Source organism: Manihot esculenta, chromosome 17, assembly GCF_001659605.2.
Source record: "Manihot esculenta cultivar AM560-2 chromosome 17, M.esculenta_v8, whole genome shotgun sequence".
NCBI lineage: Eukaryota > Viridiplantae > Streptophyta > Magnoliopsida > Malpighiales > Euphorbiaceae > Manihot > Manihot esculenta.
The window spans coordinates 31,232,935-31,248,771 of NC_035177.2; the positions used below are offsets into that span (position 1 = coordinate 31,232,935).

Consider the following 15,837-nt stretch of genomic DNA (forward strand, 5'->3'; position numbering starts at 1 on the left):
ACCAGTTGCAGGCTCCATCTCTGAATCAAAACTGGAATTAACCGGTTTAACCCGCCATCCAGTTCAGTTTCAGAAATAAATATTTTATAAAATTATATCACTTAAAATTAATACATAAACAATTTAAATTAACAAATAATTAAATTTAAAATTTTCTTTTAAAAAATATTATTTTTATTTAAATATAATATTATGATATTTTTTATATTATACGTAACATTATTTTATTTTTTATATTATATAAAAGCCACATTTTGTACAATTTACGTTTGTTTTAACCAAATATCAATCAATAGTATTTAAATTTTTTTTTTTTTTTTTTTGAATCAAAGTATTTAAAATTTATATTTATTTCTTTATATTTTATTTAATTTTTTATTTTTAAATTATTTTAATTAAAACTACTGTTTAAAATTTAATTAAACCAAAATTGTAAAATGTTGTAACTGTATCGGTTGTAAAATGGACTAAAACTGTTAAAAAATTAAAATAATTTTTGAACAGCCATAAATCAGACTCATTTCGATTTAATCTGTAAATCAAATCGAACCGCCTACTTCAAACAGGAACGAGCCGTTGGCCAGGTCTAGTTTGGAGGAAGACATTGTGGCTGAGTTAAGTAGAGTACCTAACTTAACGTTTTCTTAGCGCGCGTGGAGTGCACAGTTACTGCGTCTTTTTCTCTCTGGTTGGCTGCATTCGCCGACACTAGATGTGTGCGTCACCCTTTTCTCTCTCGCTGTCTCTCACTCTCTCCCTCTCTTATAGCCGACTAATTACTATGCCAAGCATTACGTTTTTGTAGTTTATTCCCTTCATAATTTAAAATTTTAATCCCTTAAATTATGCTAAAATATTTTTATGTAAATTATCTTGGATTTTTTGTTATTTTGCCAAATATTTTTATGTAAATTCTTGTTACCGTCTCATCGGTCAAAGGGCACGCGACGCGCGGCAGTGGATCCCACGCTACACCATCAGCGTAGATCAGGTTCTCGTGAGAGAGAGCCGCGCTGGTCTTGGATGTGTTCCACTTCTGAAATTTTTCCATGGGCTCCAAATTTGGGCTAACATCAGAAAGCTCCAGCATTATATTAAAAAACCTATTTATTTTTTTTAATAATTTTATAATTAATGCCAATAAAATTACTTCCAGAATTTTATTTTAAAAAATTCTAATTTTTTTTTGTCTACAGTCATATAGGTCTTATATAATTAGTTGATGGTGAATAAAATTTAGATAATACTTATTCATCATAATTTTTATTCATTTTTTTTTTTTACATATATTAAAAATAAAACTTTTTTAATTAATTTTTTAATTATATTCATTCTAAAAATATCAATATTATTTAGCACACAGTATCTGTATTCGACTAAAAAATTAAATTCCCCTTAAATCATATAATGAGTTTAAACATATTAAATTTTATTTTTGATTTAAATTTATTTCTAAATTATCACCTCATTTTTAATATTTTAATGATGATTTAGGGGGCAATTTAGATAAAAAATGAAATTATAGTTTAGGAGCAAATCGTCTTTCCATCCTTACCTTATTTTTAAAGCTTCAGAGAGGTCTACCTGACCCCCTCTCAACAATAGCCATCCACACTGATCCCATCTTCCAGAAAGACTTATACTTGAAGGGGAAACCTTAAACTTCGGTTCCAACCACTAGCCTACCACTGTTTTACATGTACTGTCTGTCTGTAGATATATAGGTCCCATTTTAGGATTTCATTCCTTTTTCCATGTCTTTGGTAGCTCACCTCTTCAATCAGATATGCTAACTTAAGGCACAGTGAGTTGGATGATGGACTTTGAGCAACTTGAAAGGGCAAAATGAAGCATGTGAGACCTAAATTCTCCCTAATGGCGACCCATGGCTTTTACAGGGAGAGGTGAAGGATTTTCTAGTGTCAGTAACCACCAAGGTTTGAGATCTTTGGATGCATCTGAAAGCAAGTTCATGAACAATTCACCTCCAAATCCAATGATCAGACAATGAGGGCTTCTGCTTGGTTATGTCAGAAGCTTTTCACTTGAGACACAAGTAAAAAGAGGTAGTTTATTGCATAAGAAAAAAGCTGCACTTGTTTACAGGGATGATTTACAAATTACAGAAACTGGCTTTTTCTTGTTTACTAGTTTGGTAATTTGCAAAAATTTAATATAATGTCAAATTTATATTATTTTCCAAAAAAAATAAATCTTGTACAATTATATCAGCAGAAAAAGGTTCATTGCTAGCCCAGTAGTTCAATGCCCATCTTGTAATACTTGGAGATGAAAAGTTTCCCTTCAAAATTTTCTGATAAACTAGAGAGAAGAAAAAAAAAAGCACAAGAACCCTTTTAGAATCAACATATGTTAGTCGCATATCTCAAAATCATAATGATTTGCTAAACATTATTAGCCTTAATCAAGTTCTTTTATGTTCTTAAAATTTTCTTATTTCTCAACACTAATCTAAATAAACTCCTCAGTCAGCCAGCTTTGATGAACCTCAGAATAGTCTGCATTGAACGAATGCTTACTACGCAGTAGAATTCCTTTTTGCAAGCTAATTGTATCAAACAAAATCTCATTATATAAAAATGTTGGCTATGCTCAACGTCAAGAAATCAGAGTATCACATTTACAGCTTTATATTTTGTATTTCAATCTGATAAAGCTACCCAAATGTATGCCCATCTCAGGTGCTTATGATGCCGATCACGCATGGATTCATCTCCTAAACAAGATTGTTGCTGGAGTTTCATAATCTGCTTGTAAACTTATGACTATGATGTAGAATCTGACTTTTGATCAGAATCAGCTGCGGCCTGGACTTGAGCTGCATACTGTAAGTTCCAGAGAACATCCTCAAAAGAAGGACGAGTTGAAGGCTCTGGAGATATGCATTTGCTTGTAATAGAGACCACAATTGATAATGACTCCTGTGAGCATGTGGTTAAAACAATTGGGTCCACAATGCGCCTTCGACCATCCTGGCTGCCAAAGGATGCCTGTGATTCATGGCACCAGGACCAGGAGTCAGAGATTACTAAAAAAAAATATCTAAACATACATTTTTGAGGAGAAAGATGACTGAATTGATCAGGAAATTTGTTTAATGGGCTGTTTTGGACGTAAGAAGCTTCAGAGAGTTGGAAAATAGAACAAGTAGACTAGAACTTAATACTAAGCTGGGTGATAAAGTTTAAGATAAATAGTTTAGGAACCAGAAATGGCACAAATTAGTGTGATAATGTTCACAGGATTGGACATTCAATAGTGTAAGAGCTTTTCTTAGCTTACCATTTCATTCAGCAGAAATGCTTCTCCTTTCCCAGTTACTATAGGACCAACAAGTGATTCAAGTAGGATAAAGCCAAAGTTGTAAACATCATCCTCTAAGTTTGTCGTATGTCTGCAGAAAAAGAAGCAACAAACTGTTAAACAGGTTACAACAGCAAGGTCACTGTTAAGGAATCTTAAATCACTTCATAATCATTTTTTCTTGTTTGATCTAAGCACTGAAAAGTTTTTTTTCTACCTAAAGTTGAATTTTCTTGTTTGTTTCTGTCCCTGAGAATATGAAGCAGAGAATATAACAATTTATGAGTTATGACTTGATGGAAACAAGCAGTAGAGGAACAATAAAAAGTTTCAACTGGAGCAAGTATTGTGATAAAGATATTAGTTGCTGGCTGTGGCCAAGCACCGATGGTGACATGTGGAGGTCGTGAGAATTAGTGAACTGGTAACAGCATCAATGGCACAAATCATAGGTTCGACCGATGTATAGGGAGCCAACAGCATCAACAACAATGGGAACAAGATTAGAATGAATCTCTAAGATGGTCTTAGGTGGTTGCCACGGGGATGAATCTAAGAATAACTGCGTCAAATTTACTAAGAGTTCATTTTCTCCTCAGAAACTGATTCCCCCTGTTTTGAACCTATACCTATGGTTTATGTAGAATAATGACAGTTAGTTCCAAGGCCATGAAACCAAATTTTGTTGTCTTTAAAAATTATGAAGAATACCCTTTTTTTGCTTTGTACCAAATACTTGTCATAAAACAGCAGGAAAAGAAAACTCATACCGTGTTTTTGGGGCCTCTCCCTTTACCTACAGCATAGATTAAAGGCATAAGAAAGGTCAGTTGGTATGAAGATACTAGCACAAATTTTACAGGTTAATATTGAAAGCTGTCAGAAATACCTCAGTTTTTTCAATTTCATCAGTGATTACAGCCAAGCCATAGTCACTCAGTTTTCCGATTCGATGCTCATCAAGCAATATGTTATTTGTCTTCAGTCGATTGTTAAAATTACCAGGAATCACCCCAGTATGTAGAAAATGCACAGCCTTGGCAACACCAATAAGAATCACCAGTCTATCTGACCACTTGAGGACTTTCTCCGGGCAAGTTTCTGCATATCAACCGGGCAACCAAACCAATAAATCAGACAGACAAACTAGAGCAGTATTAAAATTTGTGAATCCTTCGCTCTCTCCTGCAAAAACACGCACACATGCGCATTTATAGAAACAAAGGATGTTTGCAACTGTCAAAAAAGGACAGACCTGACAGATGGGCATGATAATTTCCATTAGATACATATTCATAGATCAAGAAGACTTTGATGCCACTAGAATCATCTTGTCTACTGCTGTCAATGCAATAACCCAGCAGACCAACCAAATGTGGATGGTGAAGCTTTGAAAGCAAATCCAGCCGAAGTTTAAGATTTTGAAGGGAATGTTTCTTCAACAAAGTCAGAGACCGTATAGCAACAGAAGTTCCATTCTCCAGCCTGCCTCTATAAATCTGATTAAGAAAAAAAAAAGAACAGATTGGACTGAGGATGCCATCAGAGATGGACACTAAAATTTGTGTTCATTAAGAAATTGCTCAATTATTATGTCTTCTGATAAGTGAAAAACACAAAAAAAGTGCCTGACGTGAAAAATTATTTTAGAGATGTCAAGTTCCAGCATGTTGACACTTGCAGTAACATTTTGTTTATTTTAATTTACAAAACCTAAGGGTAGAAGGAAAAAAAAAAACGTTGAACTTCATAGCAGGACGAGAAGTCCAAAATTAGGTGCAAACGAATAATAAATGCCACCATAAATACTTAAAAAAATTATTATTTAGTCCCTATAACATGGAAAAATTTATTAGTTAGACCTCTCGATTTTGAAAAATGCATTAAACATGTTTTAAAAGGTACACCAGTTGATCTATCCATTAATTTTATTTATTAATTATTTTACTATTTAATTCTTATAATTTTGAAAAACTCATTAGTTATGTCTTCAGGATTCTAAAAATCTACTAATTATTAGTCGCTGCACATTAGAGGCACTTTAGATTTTTTTCTAATATTTAATGTTTAAAATTAATGAATGGATTAATTAGTAGATTTTTAAAACACCATGTACATTTTAATGCATTTTCTCAAAACAGATAGCCCACTAATGAGTTTTACCGATCCTAAACCATTAAATTTTCCAAACATGTTTGGGTTCTTGAGAAGTACCTTTCCATTACAGCCTTCACCCATAAATGTTGATGAATCAAAATTGTTTGTGGCTTCCATCAAATCTTCCAAGGAAAATACACGGCATATAGGGCCACCTTGTGTGCCAAGGTTGGCTGCTTGAGAAATAAATCCTAAAAGGAAAAGAAAGAAACAGATTACCAGTAAATTTTTAAACATTTACGGATGAGATAAGGAATAATAAAAAGATAACTTGACAATGAACAACTTACTGGCATTTTCAAGGGCTTTAGAGGAAACTCCAGTAGTTGAATTATCTTGCCCAGCCTTAGGAAAAATATTTTGTTCAAAAGTTCTTCTGGAACGAAAACTTCTGCACCAAAACACAACCCCTAACGCCAAAGGCACCAAAACAAGAACTGTGCCGGTTATGACAGCAACTAATATTGCTACCATTCTGCCTCTTGATTTCTTTGACTGTGTATCGACTGCCTCACAGTAGGACCTCTGAAGCTGATTTTGGGAACCAGTGGATAAACAATTCCCACCAAATTTTACTGCTCTCTTATTTGACATAGTGTCCAAGCAAGAGGGAAGCCCACCGATTAATTTGTTTGAAGAGATGTCAACAAATCCCAGGTTGCTACCACAGCTAAGACTCTGTGGAAGGGCTCCAGTAAGCATGTTGGAAGCTAAGTTCAAATACCTGATATTTGGCAAAGAGAACAGGGAAGATGGAGGTGTTCCACTAAGATTATTTAAGGACAAATCAAGATGTTGAAGCTGACTCAAATTGCCATATTGAGCAGGAATGTTTCCTGAGAAGGAATTATTGCTTAGAAGAATTGTAATTAACCCTTGAGGCATGGCAGGTAACTCAGAATCTAGATTGTTCTCTCTTAAATCCAACACATGCAGGCTGGTTAAGTTACTCAAATCAGGCAATTTACCAGTAAGCTGATTGCCACACAAGGCAATATCAGTTAATGTTGCGATTCTGCATATTGATGAAGGAAACTGACTCTTAAACCTGTTATTCCTCAGGCTCAGAACAGTGAGATTGGACAAGGAATCCAACCAATCTGGGAGAGATCCATTGAAATAATTGCCATCTAATACTAAAGCATTAAGCTTAACCATTCTTGATAATTGTGGAGGAACTGAACCAAACATAAAATTTGAGCTCAAGTCCAAAACTTCAAGTGAATATAGCCTATGAATCTTTTCAGGAAGAGGTCCCCACATACCCAAAGACACTAAGCTAACAACTCTCAAGCTGGTTAACCTCGCCAATGTGGTAACAAAAGAATCCATTGAAAAACTCTCAGATAAAGTCTGATTAGGAATTGTGAATCCATTGAACTCACTGACAGTGACAACCTTATCTCCTTTAACTCTGAGCTCAGTGATAAAATTGTCCTCACACACGATGCTCATATGTATAGTTGAAGACAGGTAGCAAATATCTCCATTGTAACTTCCCCAAATATCCAATTGTAAAGGGTACTCCAGATGTTTCCTCAGCTGCAGTAGAAGTTGAGCCTGATAGGATTGTAACTCATGGGTGCCAGGGATATAGAATGCCCATGAAAGATATAGTATGAGAAACCAGTTTGACCACCTCATTGAGGACTAATTTCCAGCGACAGAAAGTAAGTTTCACTGAGATTAAGAAAACCCCAAGAAGACAAAGCAATGCAAGAGACACAGAAGCAGAATCATTACAAGAGAACTCTTACTCTGCCACGCCTAAAAATGGAGGTAGTCCTTGAATATAAACAAGTCCAAAGGAAAACTTCAGGAAAATTTAGTCTTCAAAGAAGGCCGTGCTAAAAAACATCAAACCGTTGCTTCTCTTTTAATAACCAAAATTCCAGAAAACCCAGAATAAAAAAAACTGAAATATTAACTAAATGATAAGGGAAACACAATAGAAAAAATATTACAGCAAAAAATTGAAAAAAAAAAAAGAAGGCTCTTTTCCAGGAAAACTGCCGAACAGTTAAGCAACCTTGTCAAGAACCCATGAGCCAAAACAGTAAAAAATGAAGAAACAATTGACGTTAATGAACCAAAGGATGTAATTAAGCTTCCATTGAGGAAAGCAAAGAACAAACAAATCCAAAAACTTTGGAGTCAATGTAGAAGAAACAATAAACCAAAGGAAGATGCAAGATAAAACCTTGAGGATAAGAAATGAGTAAAAGCTAAGGAGACAGGAACAATGTTGTTGTTCTTCTGCTAAGAAAACCAACAATGAACGATTGTCCGTGATATTATTAAATGAATGGGGCGTATACAGTGGAGAAGGACAGGTGGTTAAAGAAATCACCGTACAAAAACAGACACTGGTCAGAGACGCATTTACGTCCACACCAAGTGAGGCGTTAATGGAGTCAGATTTCTATGGAGAGAGAAGACAAGTATAAGGGGTTTTATGCAGAGTGGGAGGCAGCAGAGAGAAAAAGGAGAAGGAAGGATTTGCGAGTTTGTTCCGTCACTCCTGTCATTCTTAGCTTTGTTTTGATTTCTTGGGGCCTTCATTCGTTTCCCTCTTTATTTTTTAATTGATTGGATTGTTTTGACTAATTTAACCCTGGATTTATTCCCCTTCATTTCCTAAGACATCTCTTGAACACCATTCAGAATCAGGAGTTCGAGTCTTTCCACCCCATTTCTCTCGTGAGTTTTTTTTTGTTTTTTTCAATTAAAGTTGAAATAAAATTAATTTATTTTTAAATTACTATTTTTAAAATGAAGTTTTGGTTAAGGTTGAAATTACACATTCAGCCTCGTATTAACCAATGATGGCACTTAAACCGAGAGGGCTCAACTAAGAAATGTGGCTTATCATTGGAACTTGGACTTCAGCAAAAGAAGAACACAACAGTCTCTTGAAAGTGGACCCATTGCCCACAAGACAGCCTGTGTTTGAATGCAAAAGCACGTTCTTAAACAGAACAAAATTGCCTTAAAATTAGAATCCCATGAGACTCCCAACCCTAAAATTACTAATAAATTTGGATCCCAATAAAGACTAAACCTACTCTTTTTGTTCTTTCGCTAGACAATGAGGCATGTTTGTTGGGTGTCCAATGCAGCTGGAATCTGATTTAATAATTGATGCAAAATTTATGAGATATACACTTAATGAGTAACATTAACATTAATTTTCACTAAAAAATTAGTAAAATTAAATATGATAGTCTAATAAAAATAATTTTATGTTCAATCAACTCTTGTTTAAGAATTAAAATGTTAAGATAAACAATAATATTTATCAGTATTTAATTTAAATTGAAAAATGTAACAAATTTTTATTTATTTCAGTTTGATTTAATTTTTAATTTTAAAAATTTTAATTATTTTAATTTGATTTGATTTTAATTAGAAAAAATTAAAAAAATCAAATTGAATTAATTAGTGATAATAATATATTATTTTTAATAATATAAAGATATTAAATTATAATTTGAAATATTTTAATTAAATTTTAAAATATTAAAAATAAAATATTAAAATAAAAAATATATTAAAAAGCTGAACTGATAAATTAAATTAAATTAAACTGAATTAAATCGATTTAATTCATTTTTATTTTTATTAAATCTATTCAATTTTTATAAATACTAAATTTTAAATTTATTTAATTTGATTTAATTTTAAATTGAATCTCATTCCTATTTGTGATTTGTGATTGATCTGACTCAATAACTGACCTGAGTCGTTGAATCCCAATTTGCCCAATAAGTTTTTAGGTAAAGATGAACCAGCTTTGGATACTATAATGATCAGATAAGCTGGACCTACAAGCTTCTTTGTCACTGAATTTTTTAAAGGGAAAATCAGGCCAAATCTAAATTTACTTTTGGAACTGGCAATTTTGATGTCCAGGAAAAATTCAGTTTAAGTTTGTCATAGTCATGCCTAGTATGGAAGGTAAAATACAGAAAGTTTCAGGAAATTACCAAATTTATTAGAGTTTGTTTGTTTTGTAGAAAATAATTTATATAATAAATGTTTTTTAAAATAATTTTGTATTGTTTAAAAATTAAAAAGTGTTAATAAGATATCTTTTTCTTTTTGTCAAATATTGAACTTAACTAGGACCCCATTACCTATAAAGAAATAAAAGAAAAGGAAAAGCCAAAGCATTTGACCACAGAATCAGTTGTGGCAAGATTCTGGTAGCATTTTGCAAATTGAGTATGACATGCATCTACCACCCATCCCATGGAGAATAATAATAAAATTTACATTATTATTACTCAAGTATTAAATTATTTTTAAAATTAATTTTATTTTATAACGCATATTAAATAAGGATATATTACAAAGCAATAAAGCAACTTGGATTCGATTCCATGGAAGACAAGGAAAATGATAAAAGAAGACTCTTACTTTGAGGCAACATAGTTTCAGTGAAAAAACATGTTCTGCTTCATCTACTCTGCTTAAAGAGACAGCATTAAGATTTACAAGGAAAAATCAAAAGAAAAGAAGCACAAAGAGCAAAGGATGAGAACTGAACTCTAGACATATGAAATAAAAGGACAATGATATGTGAGATTGGGACCATATTTTTCAAAGAGCAAACACAGTCAGAAATAATATTATTAAAAGTGAAAGAGGCCAAAACTTGTTGCCTTATTCTATTCACACATCATTTGCATACACATCTCCATCCCCACACCAAATGACTTGTTAGATTTATTATTTATCTTTTAAAAAATTAATTATTTAATCTGTCTAGTTCAATGAAATTAGCTATTTAATCTCTTTATTTTTAAAAATATACTAAATAATCATTATGTTTTCAAATTATTAACTATTTATCCTATATCTTTTCATACGGTTAATTGTTGGTTGATTAAAAAACCAACATGCCACAATAAGGAAGTAGAGCAGTAAGGGAGAAAACGCCATCAAGACTGAGAAAGAGGGGGAACTTCAATCTACAAACTAGATTTAGTAGAAACTTATTGAAGAACAAGAAGCGCCCTCATGCAAGAGTATCCAAGTCTCCACCAGTCCAAAGCGAGCCCAAAGAAGCACCATCACACCCGCCGCATTTGAGTATCATTATTGCCACAAGAGAGCCCCAAAGCAGAGCCCTTTGCTTTAGTATATGGGCCTACGAGGGTCAGTCAATGTGGAAGAACTGCCGCTACACAATTCCATTCTTCAATGTTGAGACGTTTTTCGGTTTAAAACTACACGGTACTGTGTTCTATCAAAAGGATAATAATAGTCAAATTATTTTCAAAATTACATATAAATAATTAATATTACAGATGAAAAATATAATACGTTAATTTTTTTTTCTATTATATTGTATTTAAAATTAATGAAGTACTGTTCTTCTTGAAGCGATCTTACCCTCCACTACGAAGATACCGACAGCTAAATATGAAATTGAATGGAATCTAAATTTCCAACAACTATCAATTCAGCCCCATGAAATTTTCCCACTGGAAACGTCTAACTTTAGACAGTAGACTTACCGAGTCAAGCCCCCTTTGATGGGCTAAGAGGAAGCAAATGAATTCTATAGTAACTTTGATAAATTATTATTTATTATTTAGTTACAATGTTAAAAAATAAAAAGTATTAATAAAATTGTTATATAAAAAATCTAGTAGTGTTAAATAAAATTTTAAAATATAAACAAAAATATCTTATTATTTGTGAAAATGGTAAGTTATTTTTTTTAAATAGTGTCAGTGACAGTGTAATAGTCTCATCAATTTACTAGTTGATTAATTTCCGGCCACACAAATTTTCCAAAACTACAAAGACTTTTGAACTCCGGAATGCTCAGAGTTGATTTTGCATTCATTAGTCAACAACTCTCTCTTTTTTTTCCTTGCCTATAATTCATAATGTCATTCTCTCTATTTATTTCCTTAGCAATTCATGATTTTGATGTTGGAACCGGGTAAGTGCATGGAAAAAGAATTGGAAAAAAATCCAGTGTAAAGCTCATCCTCAACTAAGCATTTCATTTGTGCACCGAGACATGCATTCAAAACTATTTCTCTTCCAGTTGTTTGTTGTCCTTCTTAATGATCCTGTCCATGCTTTTACAAACGAGACAGACAGGCAAGCTTTGCTCGCCATTAAACATCAAATAAACAGTGACCCTTTTCATGTCTTCAACTCCTGGAATGCTTCTTCTCATTTTTGCAAATGGCAAGGAGTTACATGCAGTCGTCGTCATCAAAGAGTGACAGTTTTGAACTTAGAGTCACTGGACCTGGTGGGGTTGTTGTCTCCTCATATTGCCAACCTAACATTTCTCAGGAAGATTCAGCTTGGAGATAACTTCTTTCGTGGCATTATTCCACAAGAAATTGGTAGCCTGGTGCGCTTGCGTACTTTCAATCTTTCTGGTAATTCTTTTCAGGGTGAGCTTCCCTCCAATTTAACCCACTGTTCCAAACTTGAAATCATCCACCTACTTTCTAACAATCTTAGAGGAAAAGTTCCAGCAGAGCTTGGTTCTTTGCCTGAGCTTTCTTGGTTGATCCTTTCCGAGAATGATTTTACTGGATTTGTACCCCCTTCGCTTGGAAACCTTTCCTTTCTTACAAATCTTTCTCTAGCATTCAACAACCTTGAAGGAACTATACCTGTTGAACTTGGACGCCTCTCAAATCTAGACTTCCTACAATTGACTGGGAACAAATTGTCTGGTGAGATTCCTGTCTCTCTTTACAACACATCGTCCATAATTTTTTTCTCCGTTGCTTCCAACTTATTGCATGGACAGCTTCCGGCTGATACGGGTCTGACTCTTCCAAAACTAAAACGGATACTTGTTGGAAGCAACCAACTTTCTGGTCCCATCCCACGATCTCTGGTTAATGCTTCAGAACTTACTTTCATCGGCTTGAGCAATAATGCTTTTACCGGACCTGTGCCATCAAATTTAGGAAAACTCCAAAACTTACAGGGCTTAGAAATAGGAGGCAATCCACTTTCTGATGACAGAAACAAAGAAGGCGATGACTTGGCATTTTTAAGGTCATTAACCAATTGTACAAACCTAAGAGTGCTGCGAGCAACCAAAAATGGGCTCAAGGGTGTGATTCCCAATTCCATTTCAAATCTCTCCACCAAGCTTACTGCGTTGAGACTTGATCAAAATCACTTATCTGGCACCATACCTCCAAAGATTAATAACTTGATTAATTTAGTGCTTCTTGCATTAAATGATAACATGTTCCATGGAAGCATTCCAGATTCCATTGGAGAGCTTATCAAGCTGCAACGTCTCGATCTTTCCAAAAATAGCTTCTCTGGAAAAATTCCAACGTCTATTGGCAATTTTACTTCGCTAAATACTCTTATTCTGGGCGATAACAAGCTGCAGGGAGAGATACCAATTTCTTTAGCTAACTGCAGTCGGCTACAAGGTTTAGATCTTTCACTCAATAACCTGACAGGTCCAATACCTGTCCAAGTCATTGGTCTTTCTTCTCTTTCTCTTGCTGTCTACCTAGCTTCAAATCACTTCACTGGTTCATTACCAGCCCAGGTGGGAAATTTGAAAACTCTTGGGCAATTAAATGTTGCAGAGAATGAGCTGTCTGGAGAAATTCCAAACACTATAGGAAGTTGCTTGATGTTAGAATATCTACACATGGAGGGCAACCGTTTTCAGGGAACTCTTCCTTTGTCGTTTGAGCAGTTGAAAAACTTTCAAATCCTAGATCTTTCTCGCAACAATTTATCTGGGCAGATTCCGCAGTTTCTGGAGAACTTGTCTTATATTTCATATCTCAACCTCTCCTTCAACAGTTTTAACGGTGAAGTCCCAAATAAGGGTGTATTTAGGAATATGAGTAAATTTTCGATTTTGGGTAATCATGAACTCTGTGGAGGAATTGGGGCTCTCCAATTACCGCCATGTCCAATGGTTGACTCAAACAGAAAGAGAAAGCATATTGCAACCAGAGGTGTCGTTCTCATTGCCTGTGGAACTGTCTTTTTCACTGTGTTATTGGCCTGTGTTTGTGCCTTCTTCTACCTTAGAAGGCGGCCCAAACAGGAACCTTCATCTCCCTTGCCTATGGGAATCCATTATATGGAACTTTCTTATGGAGAACTTTTTAAAGCAACTGATGGGTTCTCGTCAGCCAATCTAATTGGTGAAGGAAGCTTTGGTGCTGTGTACAGAGGAATTCTTGATTCTGATCAAGAAAAATCTGTTGCCATTAAGGTCTTCAATCTTCAAGAACGAGGAGCAAATAAGAGTTTCTTAGCCGAATGTGAGGCTTTAAAGAACATCAGGCATAGGAATCTTGTCAAGATCATCTCTTGTTGTTCAAGCATAAATTTCAAAGGTGATGATTTCAAAGCTTTAGTTTATGAGTTCATGCCAAATGGAAGTTTGGAAAGTTGGTTGCATCCAAACTCATTAGAGCTCCATGAATCACGTAAACTAAACTTGCTTCAGAGGCTGAACATAGCAATCGACGTAGGTGCTGCATTGGATTATCTACACCATCACTGTCATGCACCGATTATTCATTGTGACCTGAAACCAAGCAACATCCTTCTTGACAATGACCTTACAGCTCATGTAAGTGATTTTGGGCTTGCAAGACTGCTTTCATCAGCCACCACTACAACATCCTCTCAGTCACAAACAAGTTCTCAGGTGTTAAGAGGTACACTTGGCTATGTAGCTCCAGGTAATACACAATCTGTCACACAATTGTTTCGATAGCTTTATTAATATTATAGAAGCTTACGAGTTTCAGGTCGACACTTCTGTTGAATGTTTTTGTGGCAGAATATGGTATGTCTAGGGAGGTATCAGTGCAGGGTGATGCGTTCAGCTATGGAATAGTCCTTCTGGAGTTGTTTACAGGGAAGAGACCTACAGATAGGATATTTACTTCCAACCTCAACCTCCATGGCTTTGTGAATATGGCTCTTCCTAATCAGGTGCTGCAGATTGTTGATCCCCAACTCATACAAGAAGAAGAAACTGAGTCAAGTGGTGGCATTCATCGGGGAGGTAGAGGGAATAATGCAAATCTTATACAGAAGTGCCTGGTATCGATGCTCGGGATTGGTGTCATTTGTTCTGCTGAATCGCCGAGAGATAGAATGGATATTAAAGATGCTGTCAACAAGCTTCATGCGATAAAAAATTCATTGATTGGCCCTGGAAGGGGGTAAACAACGAGAAAGAGAGAAGAGACTCCAGCCTTTGAAGACAGAAAAATATATTTTGATCTATCCTCTGATTAATGCAGAATCAGAACTGCAAAATCTGTTGCTTCATTAAAAAAGATTTTTTTAGTGGCAGTGTAAATTTAGTGGTTAGTTATAAAACTTTTTAATGACTTGTCAATAAACTAAATTCCAATAATAAAGTGGTACATCATAAGTATCTAATAATTTTTTCAATTTATTTATTGTTTGATTTACAGTTTTATTTAGATTATTTATATGAATGATCCAATCTAATCTATATATTTATATTATCGAGTCGCAGAGATATGTAAAGAAAAAGAGGACACCAATGAATTTACAGGACAAGAATGTACAAGCTGCACAAATGAAAAATCAGTAGAGCTGACAAATTATGTGTACAAGGGTTAAGATCTGATTTAATTTAGCTATTCTAATTAAATATTGGATTTTCAATATTAGCAACAATCGGCAATTATGTATGTAATTTCCAAAAGGAGCTATGTTTGATCTAGTGATTTTCCTCCGAGGTTTGGCCGGTTAAGGATTTGACTTGCTTAATCAACATTGCAGAAATCTAAGCATAGTGCATTGAAGCGTGTATGTTAATACAAGTAATTCACTTAACAGAAAAGGCCATATTAGCTTCCGAGTCAGGCTATCCTTCTCAAAAGGAGATCGATAAAAAAAATTATAAAAAAGATTTTTATTAATTAAAAAAAAAAAGATAAAATTAATGATATTTGCTTGAGACACAAGCAACTTGATTGATTGAACATTTGAATGGAAGTTAGTTTGGAATCTTCAATCAAGTAGATGATTCAATCACTACACGGTGGGTATTGAAAAAAGCCCACCATTGCACGCCCATGAGATCAATTCATAACCTCTTTTCTTTATTAGTGGATTACTTGTGGTCCAATGCTTGAAAATGGGTGGTGCAATTTGAAATTAATTCTAGTTTACATAAAGTTTAAGAAAACTAATCCCAAATTATTTATGTTTAAACTTGGAGCCAAAGAGATTCAAAATTTGTAATGATTGAAATTGTTTCTTCGGTTCCTTTAGGTTTAAAATTTGAAGAGAGGTTTTGTCTTTTCTTTTTCTTGGCACTAAACTTGAGCCTGATTT

At 34.3% G+C, this 15,837-nt stretch overlaps 2 protein-coding genes across 2 annotated transcripts; one reads left to right on the forward strand and one right to left on the reverse strand.

Annotated features, from left to right (window-relative positions):
* Positions 1-2,570: 2,570 nt before the first annotated feature.
* Positions 2,571-8,027, reverse strand: LOC110604639 (probable inactive leucine-rich repeat receptor-like protein kinase At3g03770). Its single transcript, XM_021742898.2, has 7 exons — positions 5,772-8,027; positions 5,539-5,672; positions 4,580-4,823; positions 4,214-4,425; positions 4,095-4,120; positions 3,304-3,415; positions 2,571-3,011 (listed from the first exon to the last, which is right to left on the reverse strand). The coding sequence occupies exons 1-7, from the start codon at positions 7,123-7,125 to the stop codon at positions 2,787-2,789; spliced, it is 2,307 nt and encodes a 768-aa protein (XP_021598590.1). The 5' UTR covers positions 7,126-8,027; the 3' UTR covers positions 2,571-2,786.
* A 3,398-nt stretch (positions 8,028-11,425) lies between these two features.
* LOC110605063 (probable LRR receptor-like serine/threonine-protein kinase At3g47570) lies at positions 11,426-14,883 on the forward strand. Its single transcript, XM_021743367.2, has 2 exons — positions 11,426-14,198; positions 14,300-14,883. Exons 1-2 carry the CDS (start codon positions 11,519-11,521, stop codon positions 14,689-14,691), a joined length of 3,072 nt encoding a protein of 1,023 aa, XP_021599059.1. The 5' UTR covers positions 11,426-11,518; the 3' UTR covers positions 14,692-14,883.
* Positions 14,884-15,837: the final 954 nt, after the last annotated feature.

Coding starts and splice junctions, on each gene's coding strand:
- LOC110604639 (XM_021742898.2), bottom strand. CDS start 7,125: ATGAGGTGGTCAAACTGGTTTCTCATACTATATCTTTCATGGGCATTC. Junction 4,824..5,538: donor GTGAAGGCTGTAATGGAAAG/GTACTTCTCAAG, acceptor TTTCTTAATCAG/ATTTATAGAGGCAGGCTGGA. Junction 3,416..4,094: donor GGAGAGGCCCCAAAAACACG/GTATGAGTTTTC, acceptor CTTTTTCTGCAG/ACATACGACAAACTTAGAGG.
- LOC110605063 (XM_021743367.2), top strand. CDS start 11,519: ATGCATTCAAAACTATTTCTCTTCCAGTTGTTTGTTGTCCTTCTTAAT. Junction 14,199..14,299: donor ACTTGGCTATGTAGCTCCAG/GTAATACACAAT, acceptor TTTTTGTGGCAG/AATATGGTATGTCTAGGGAG.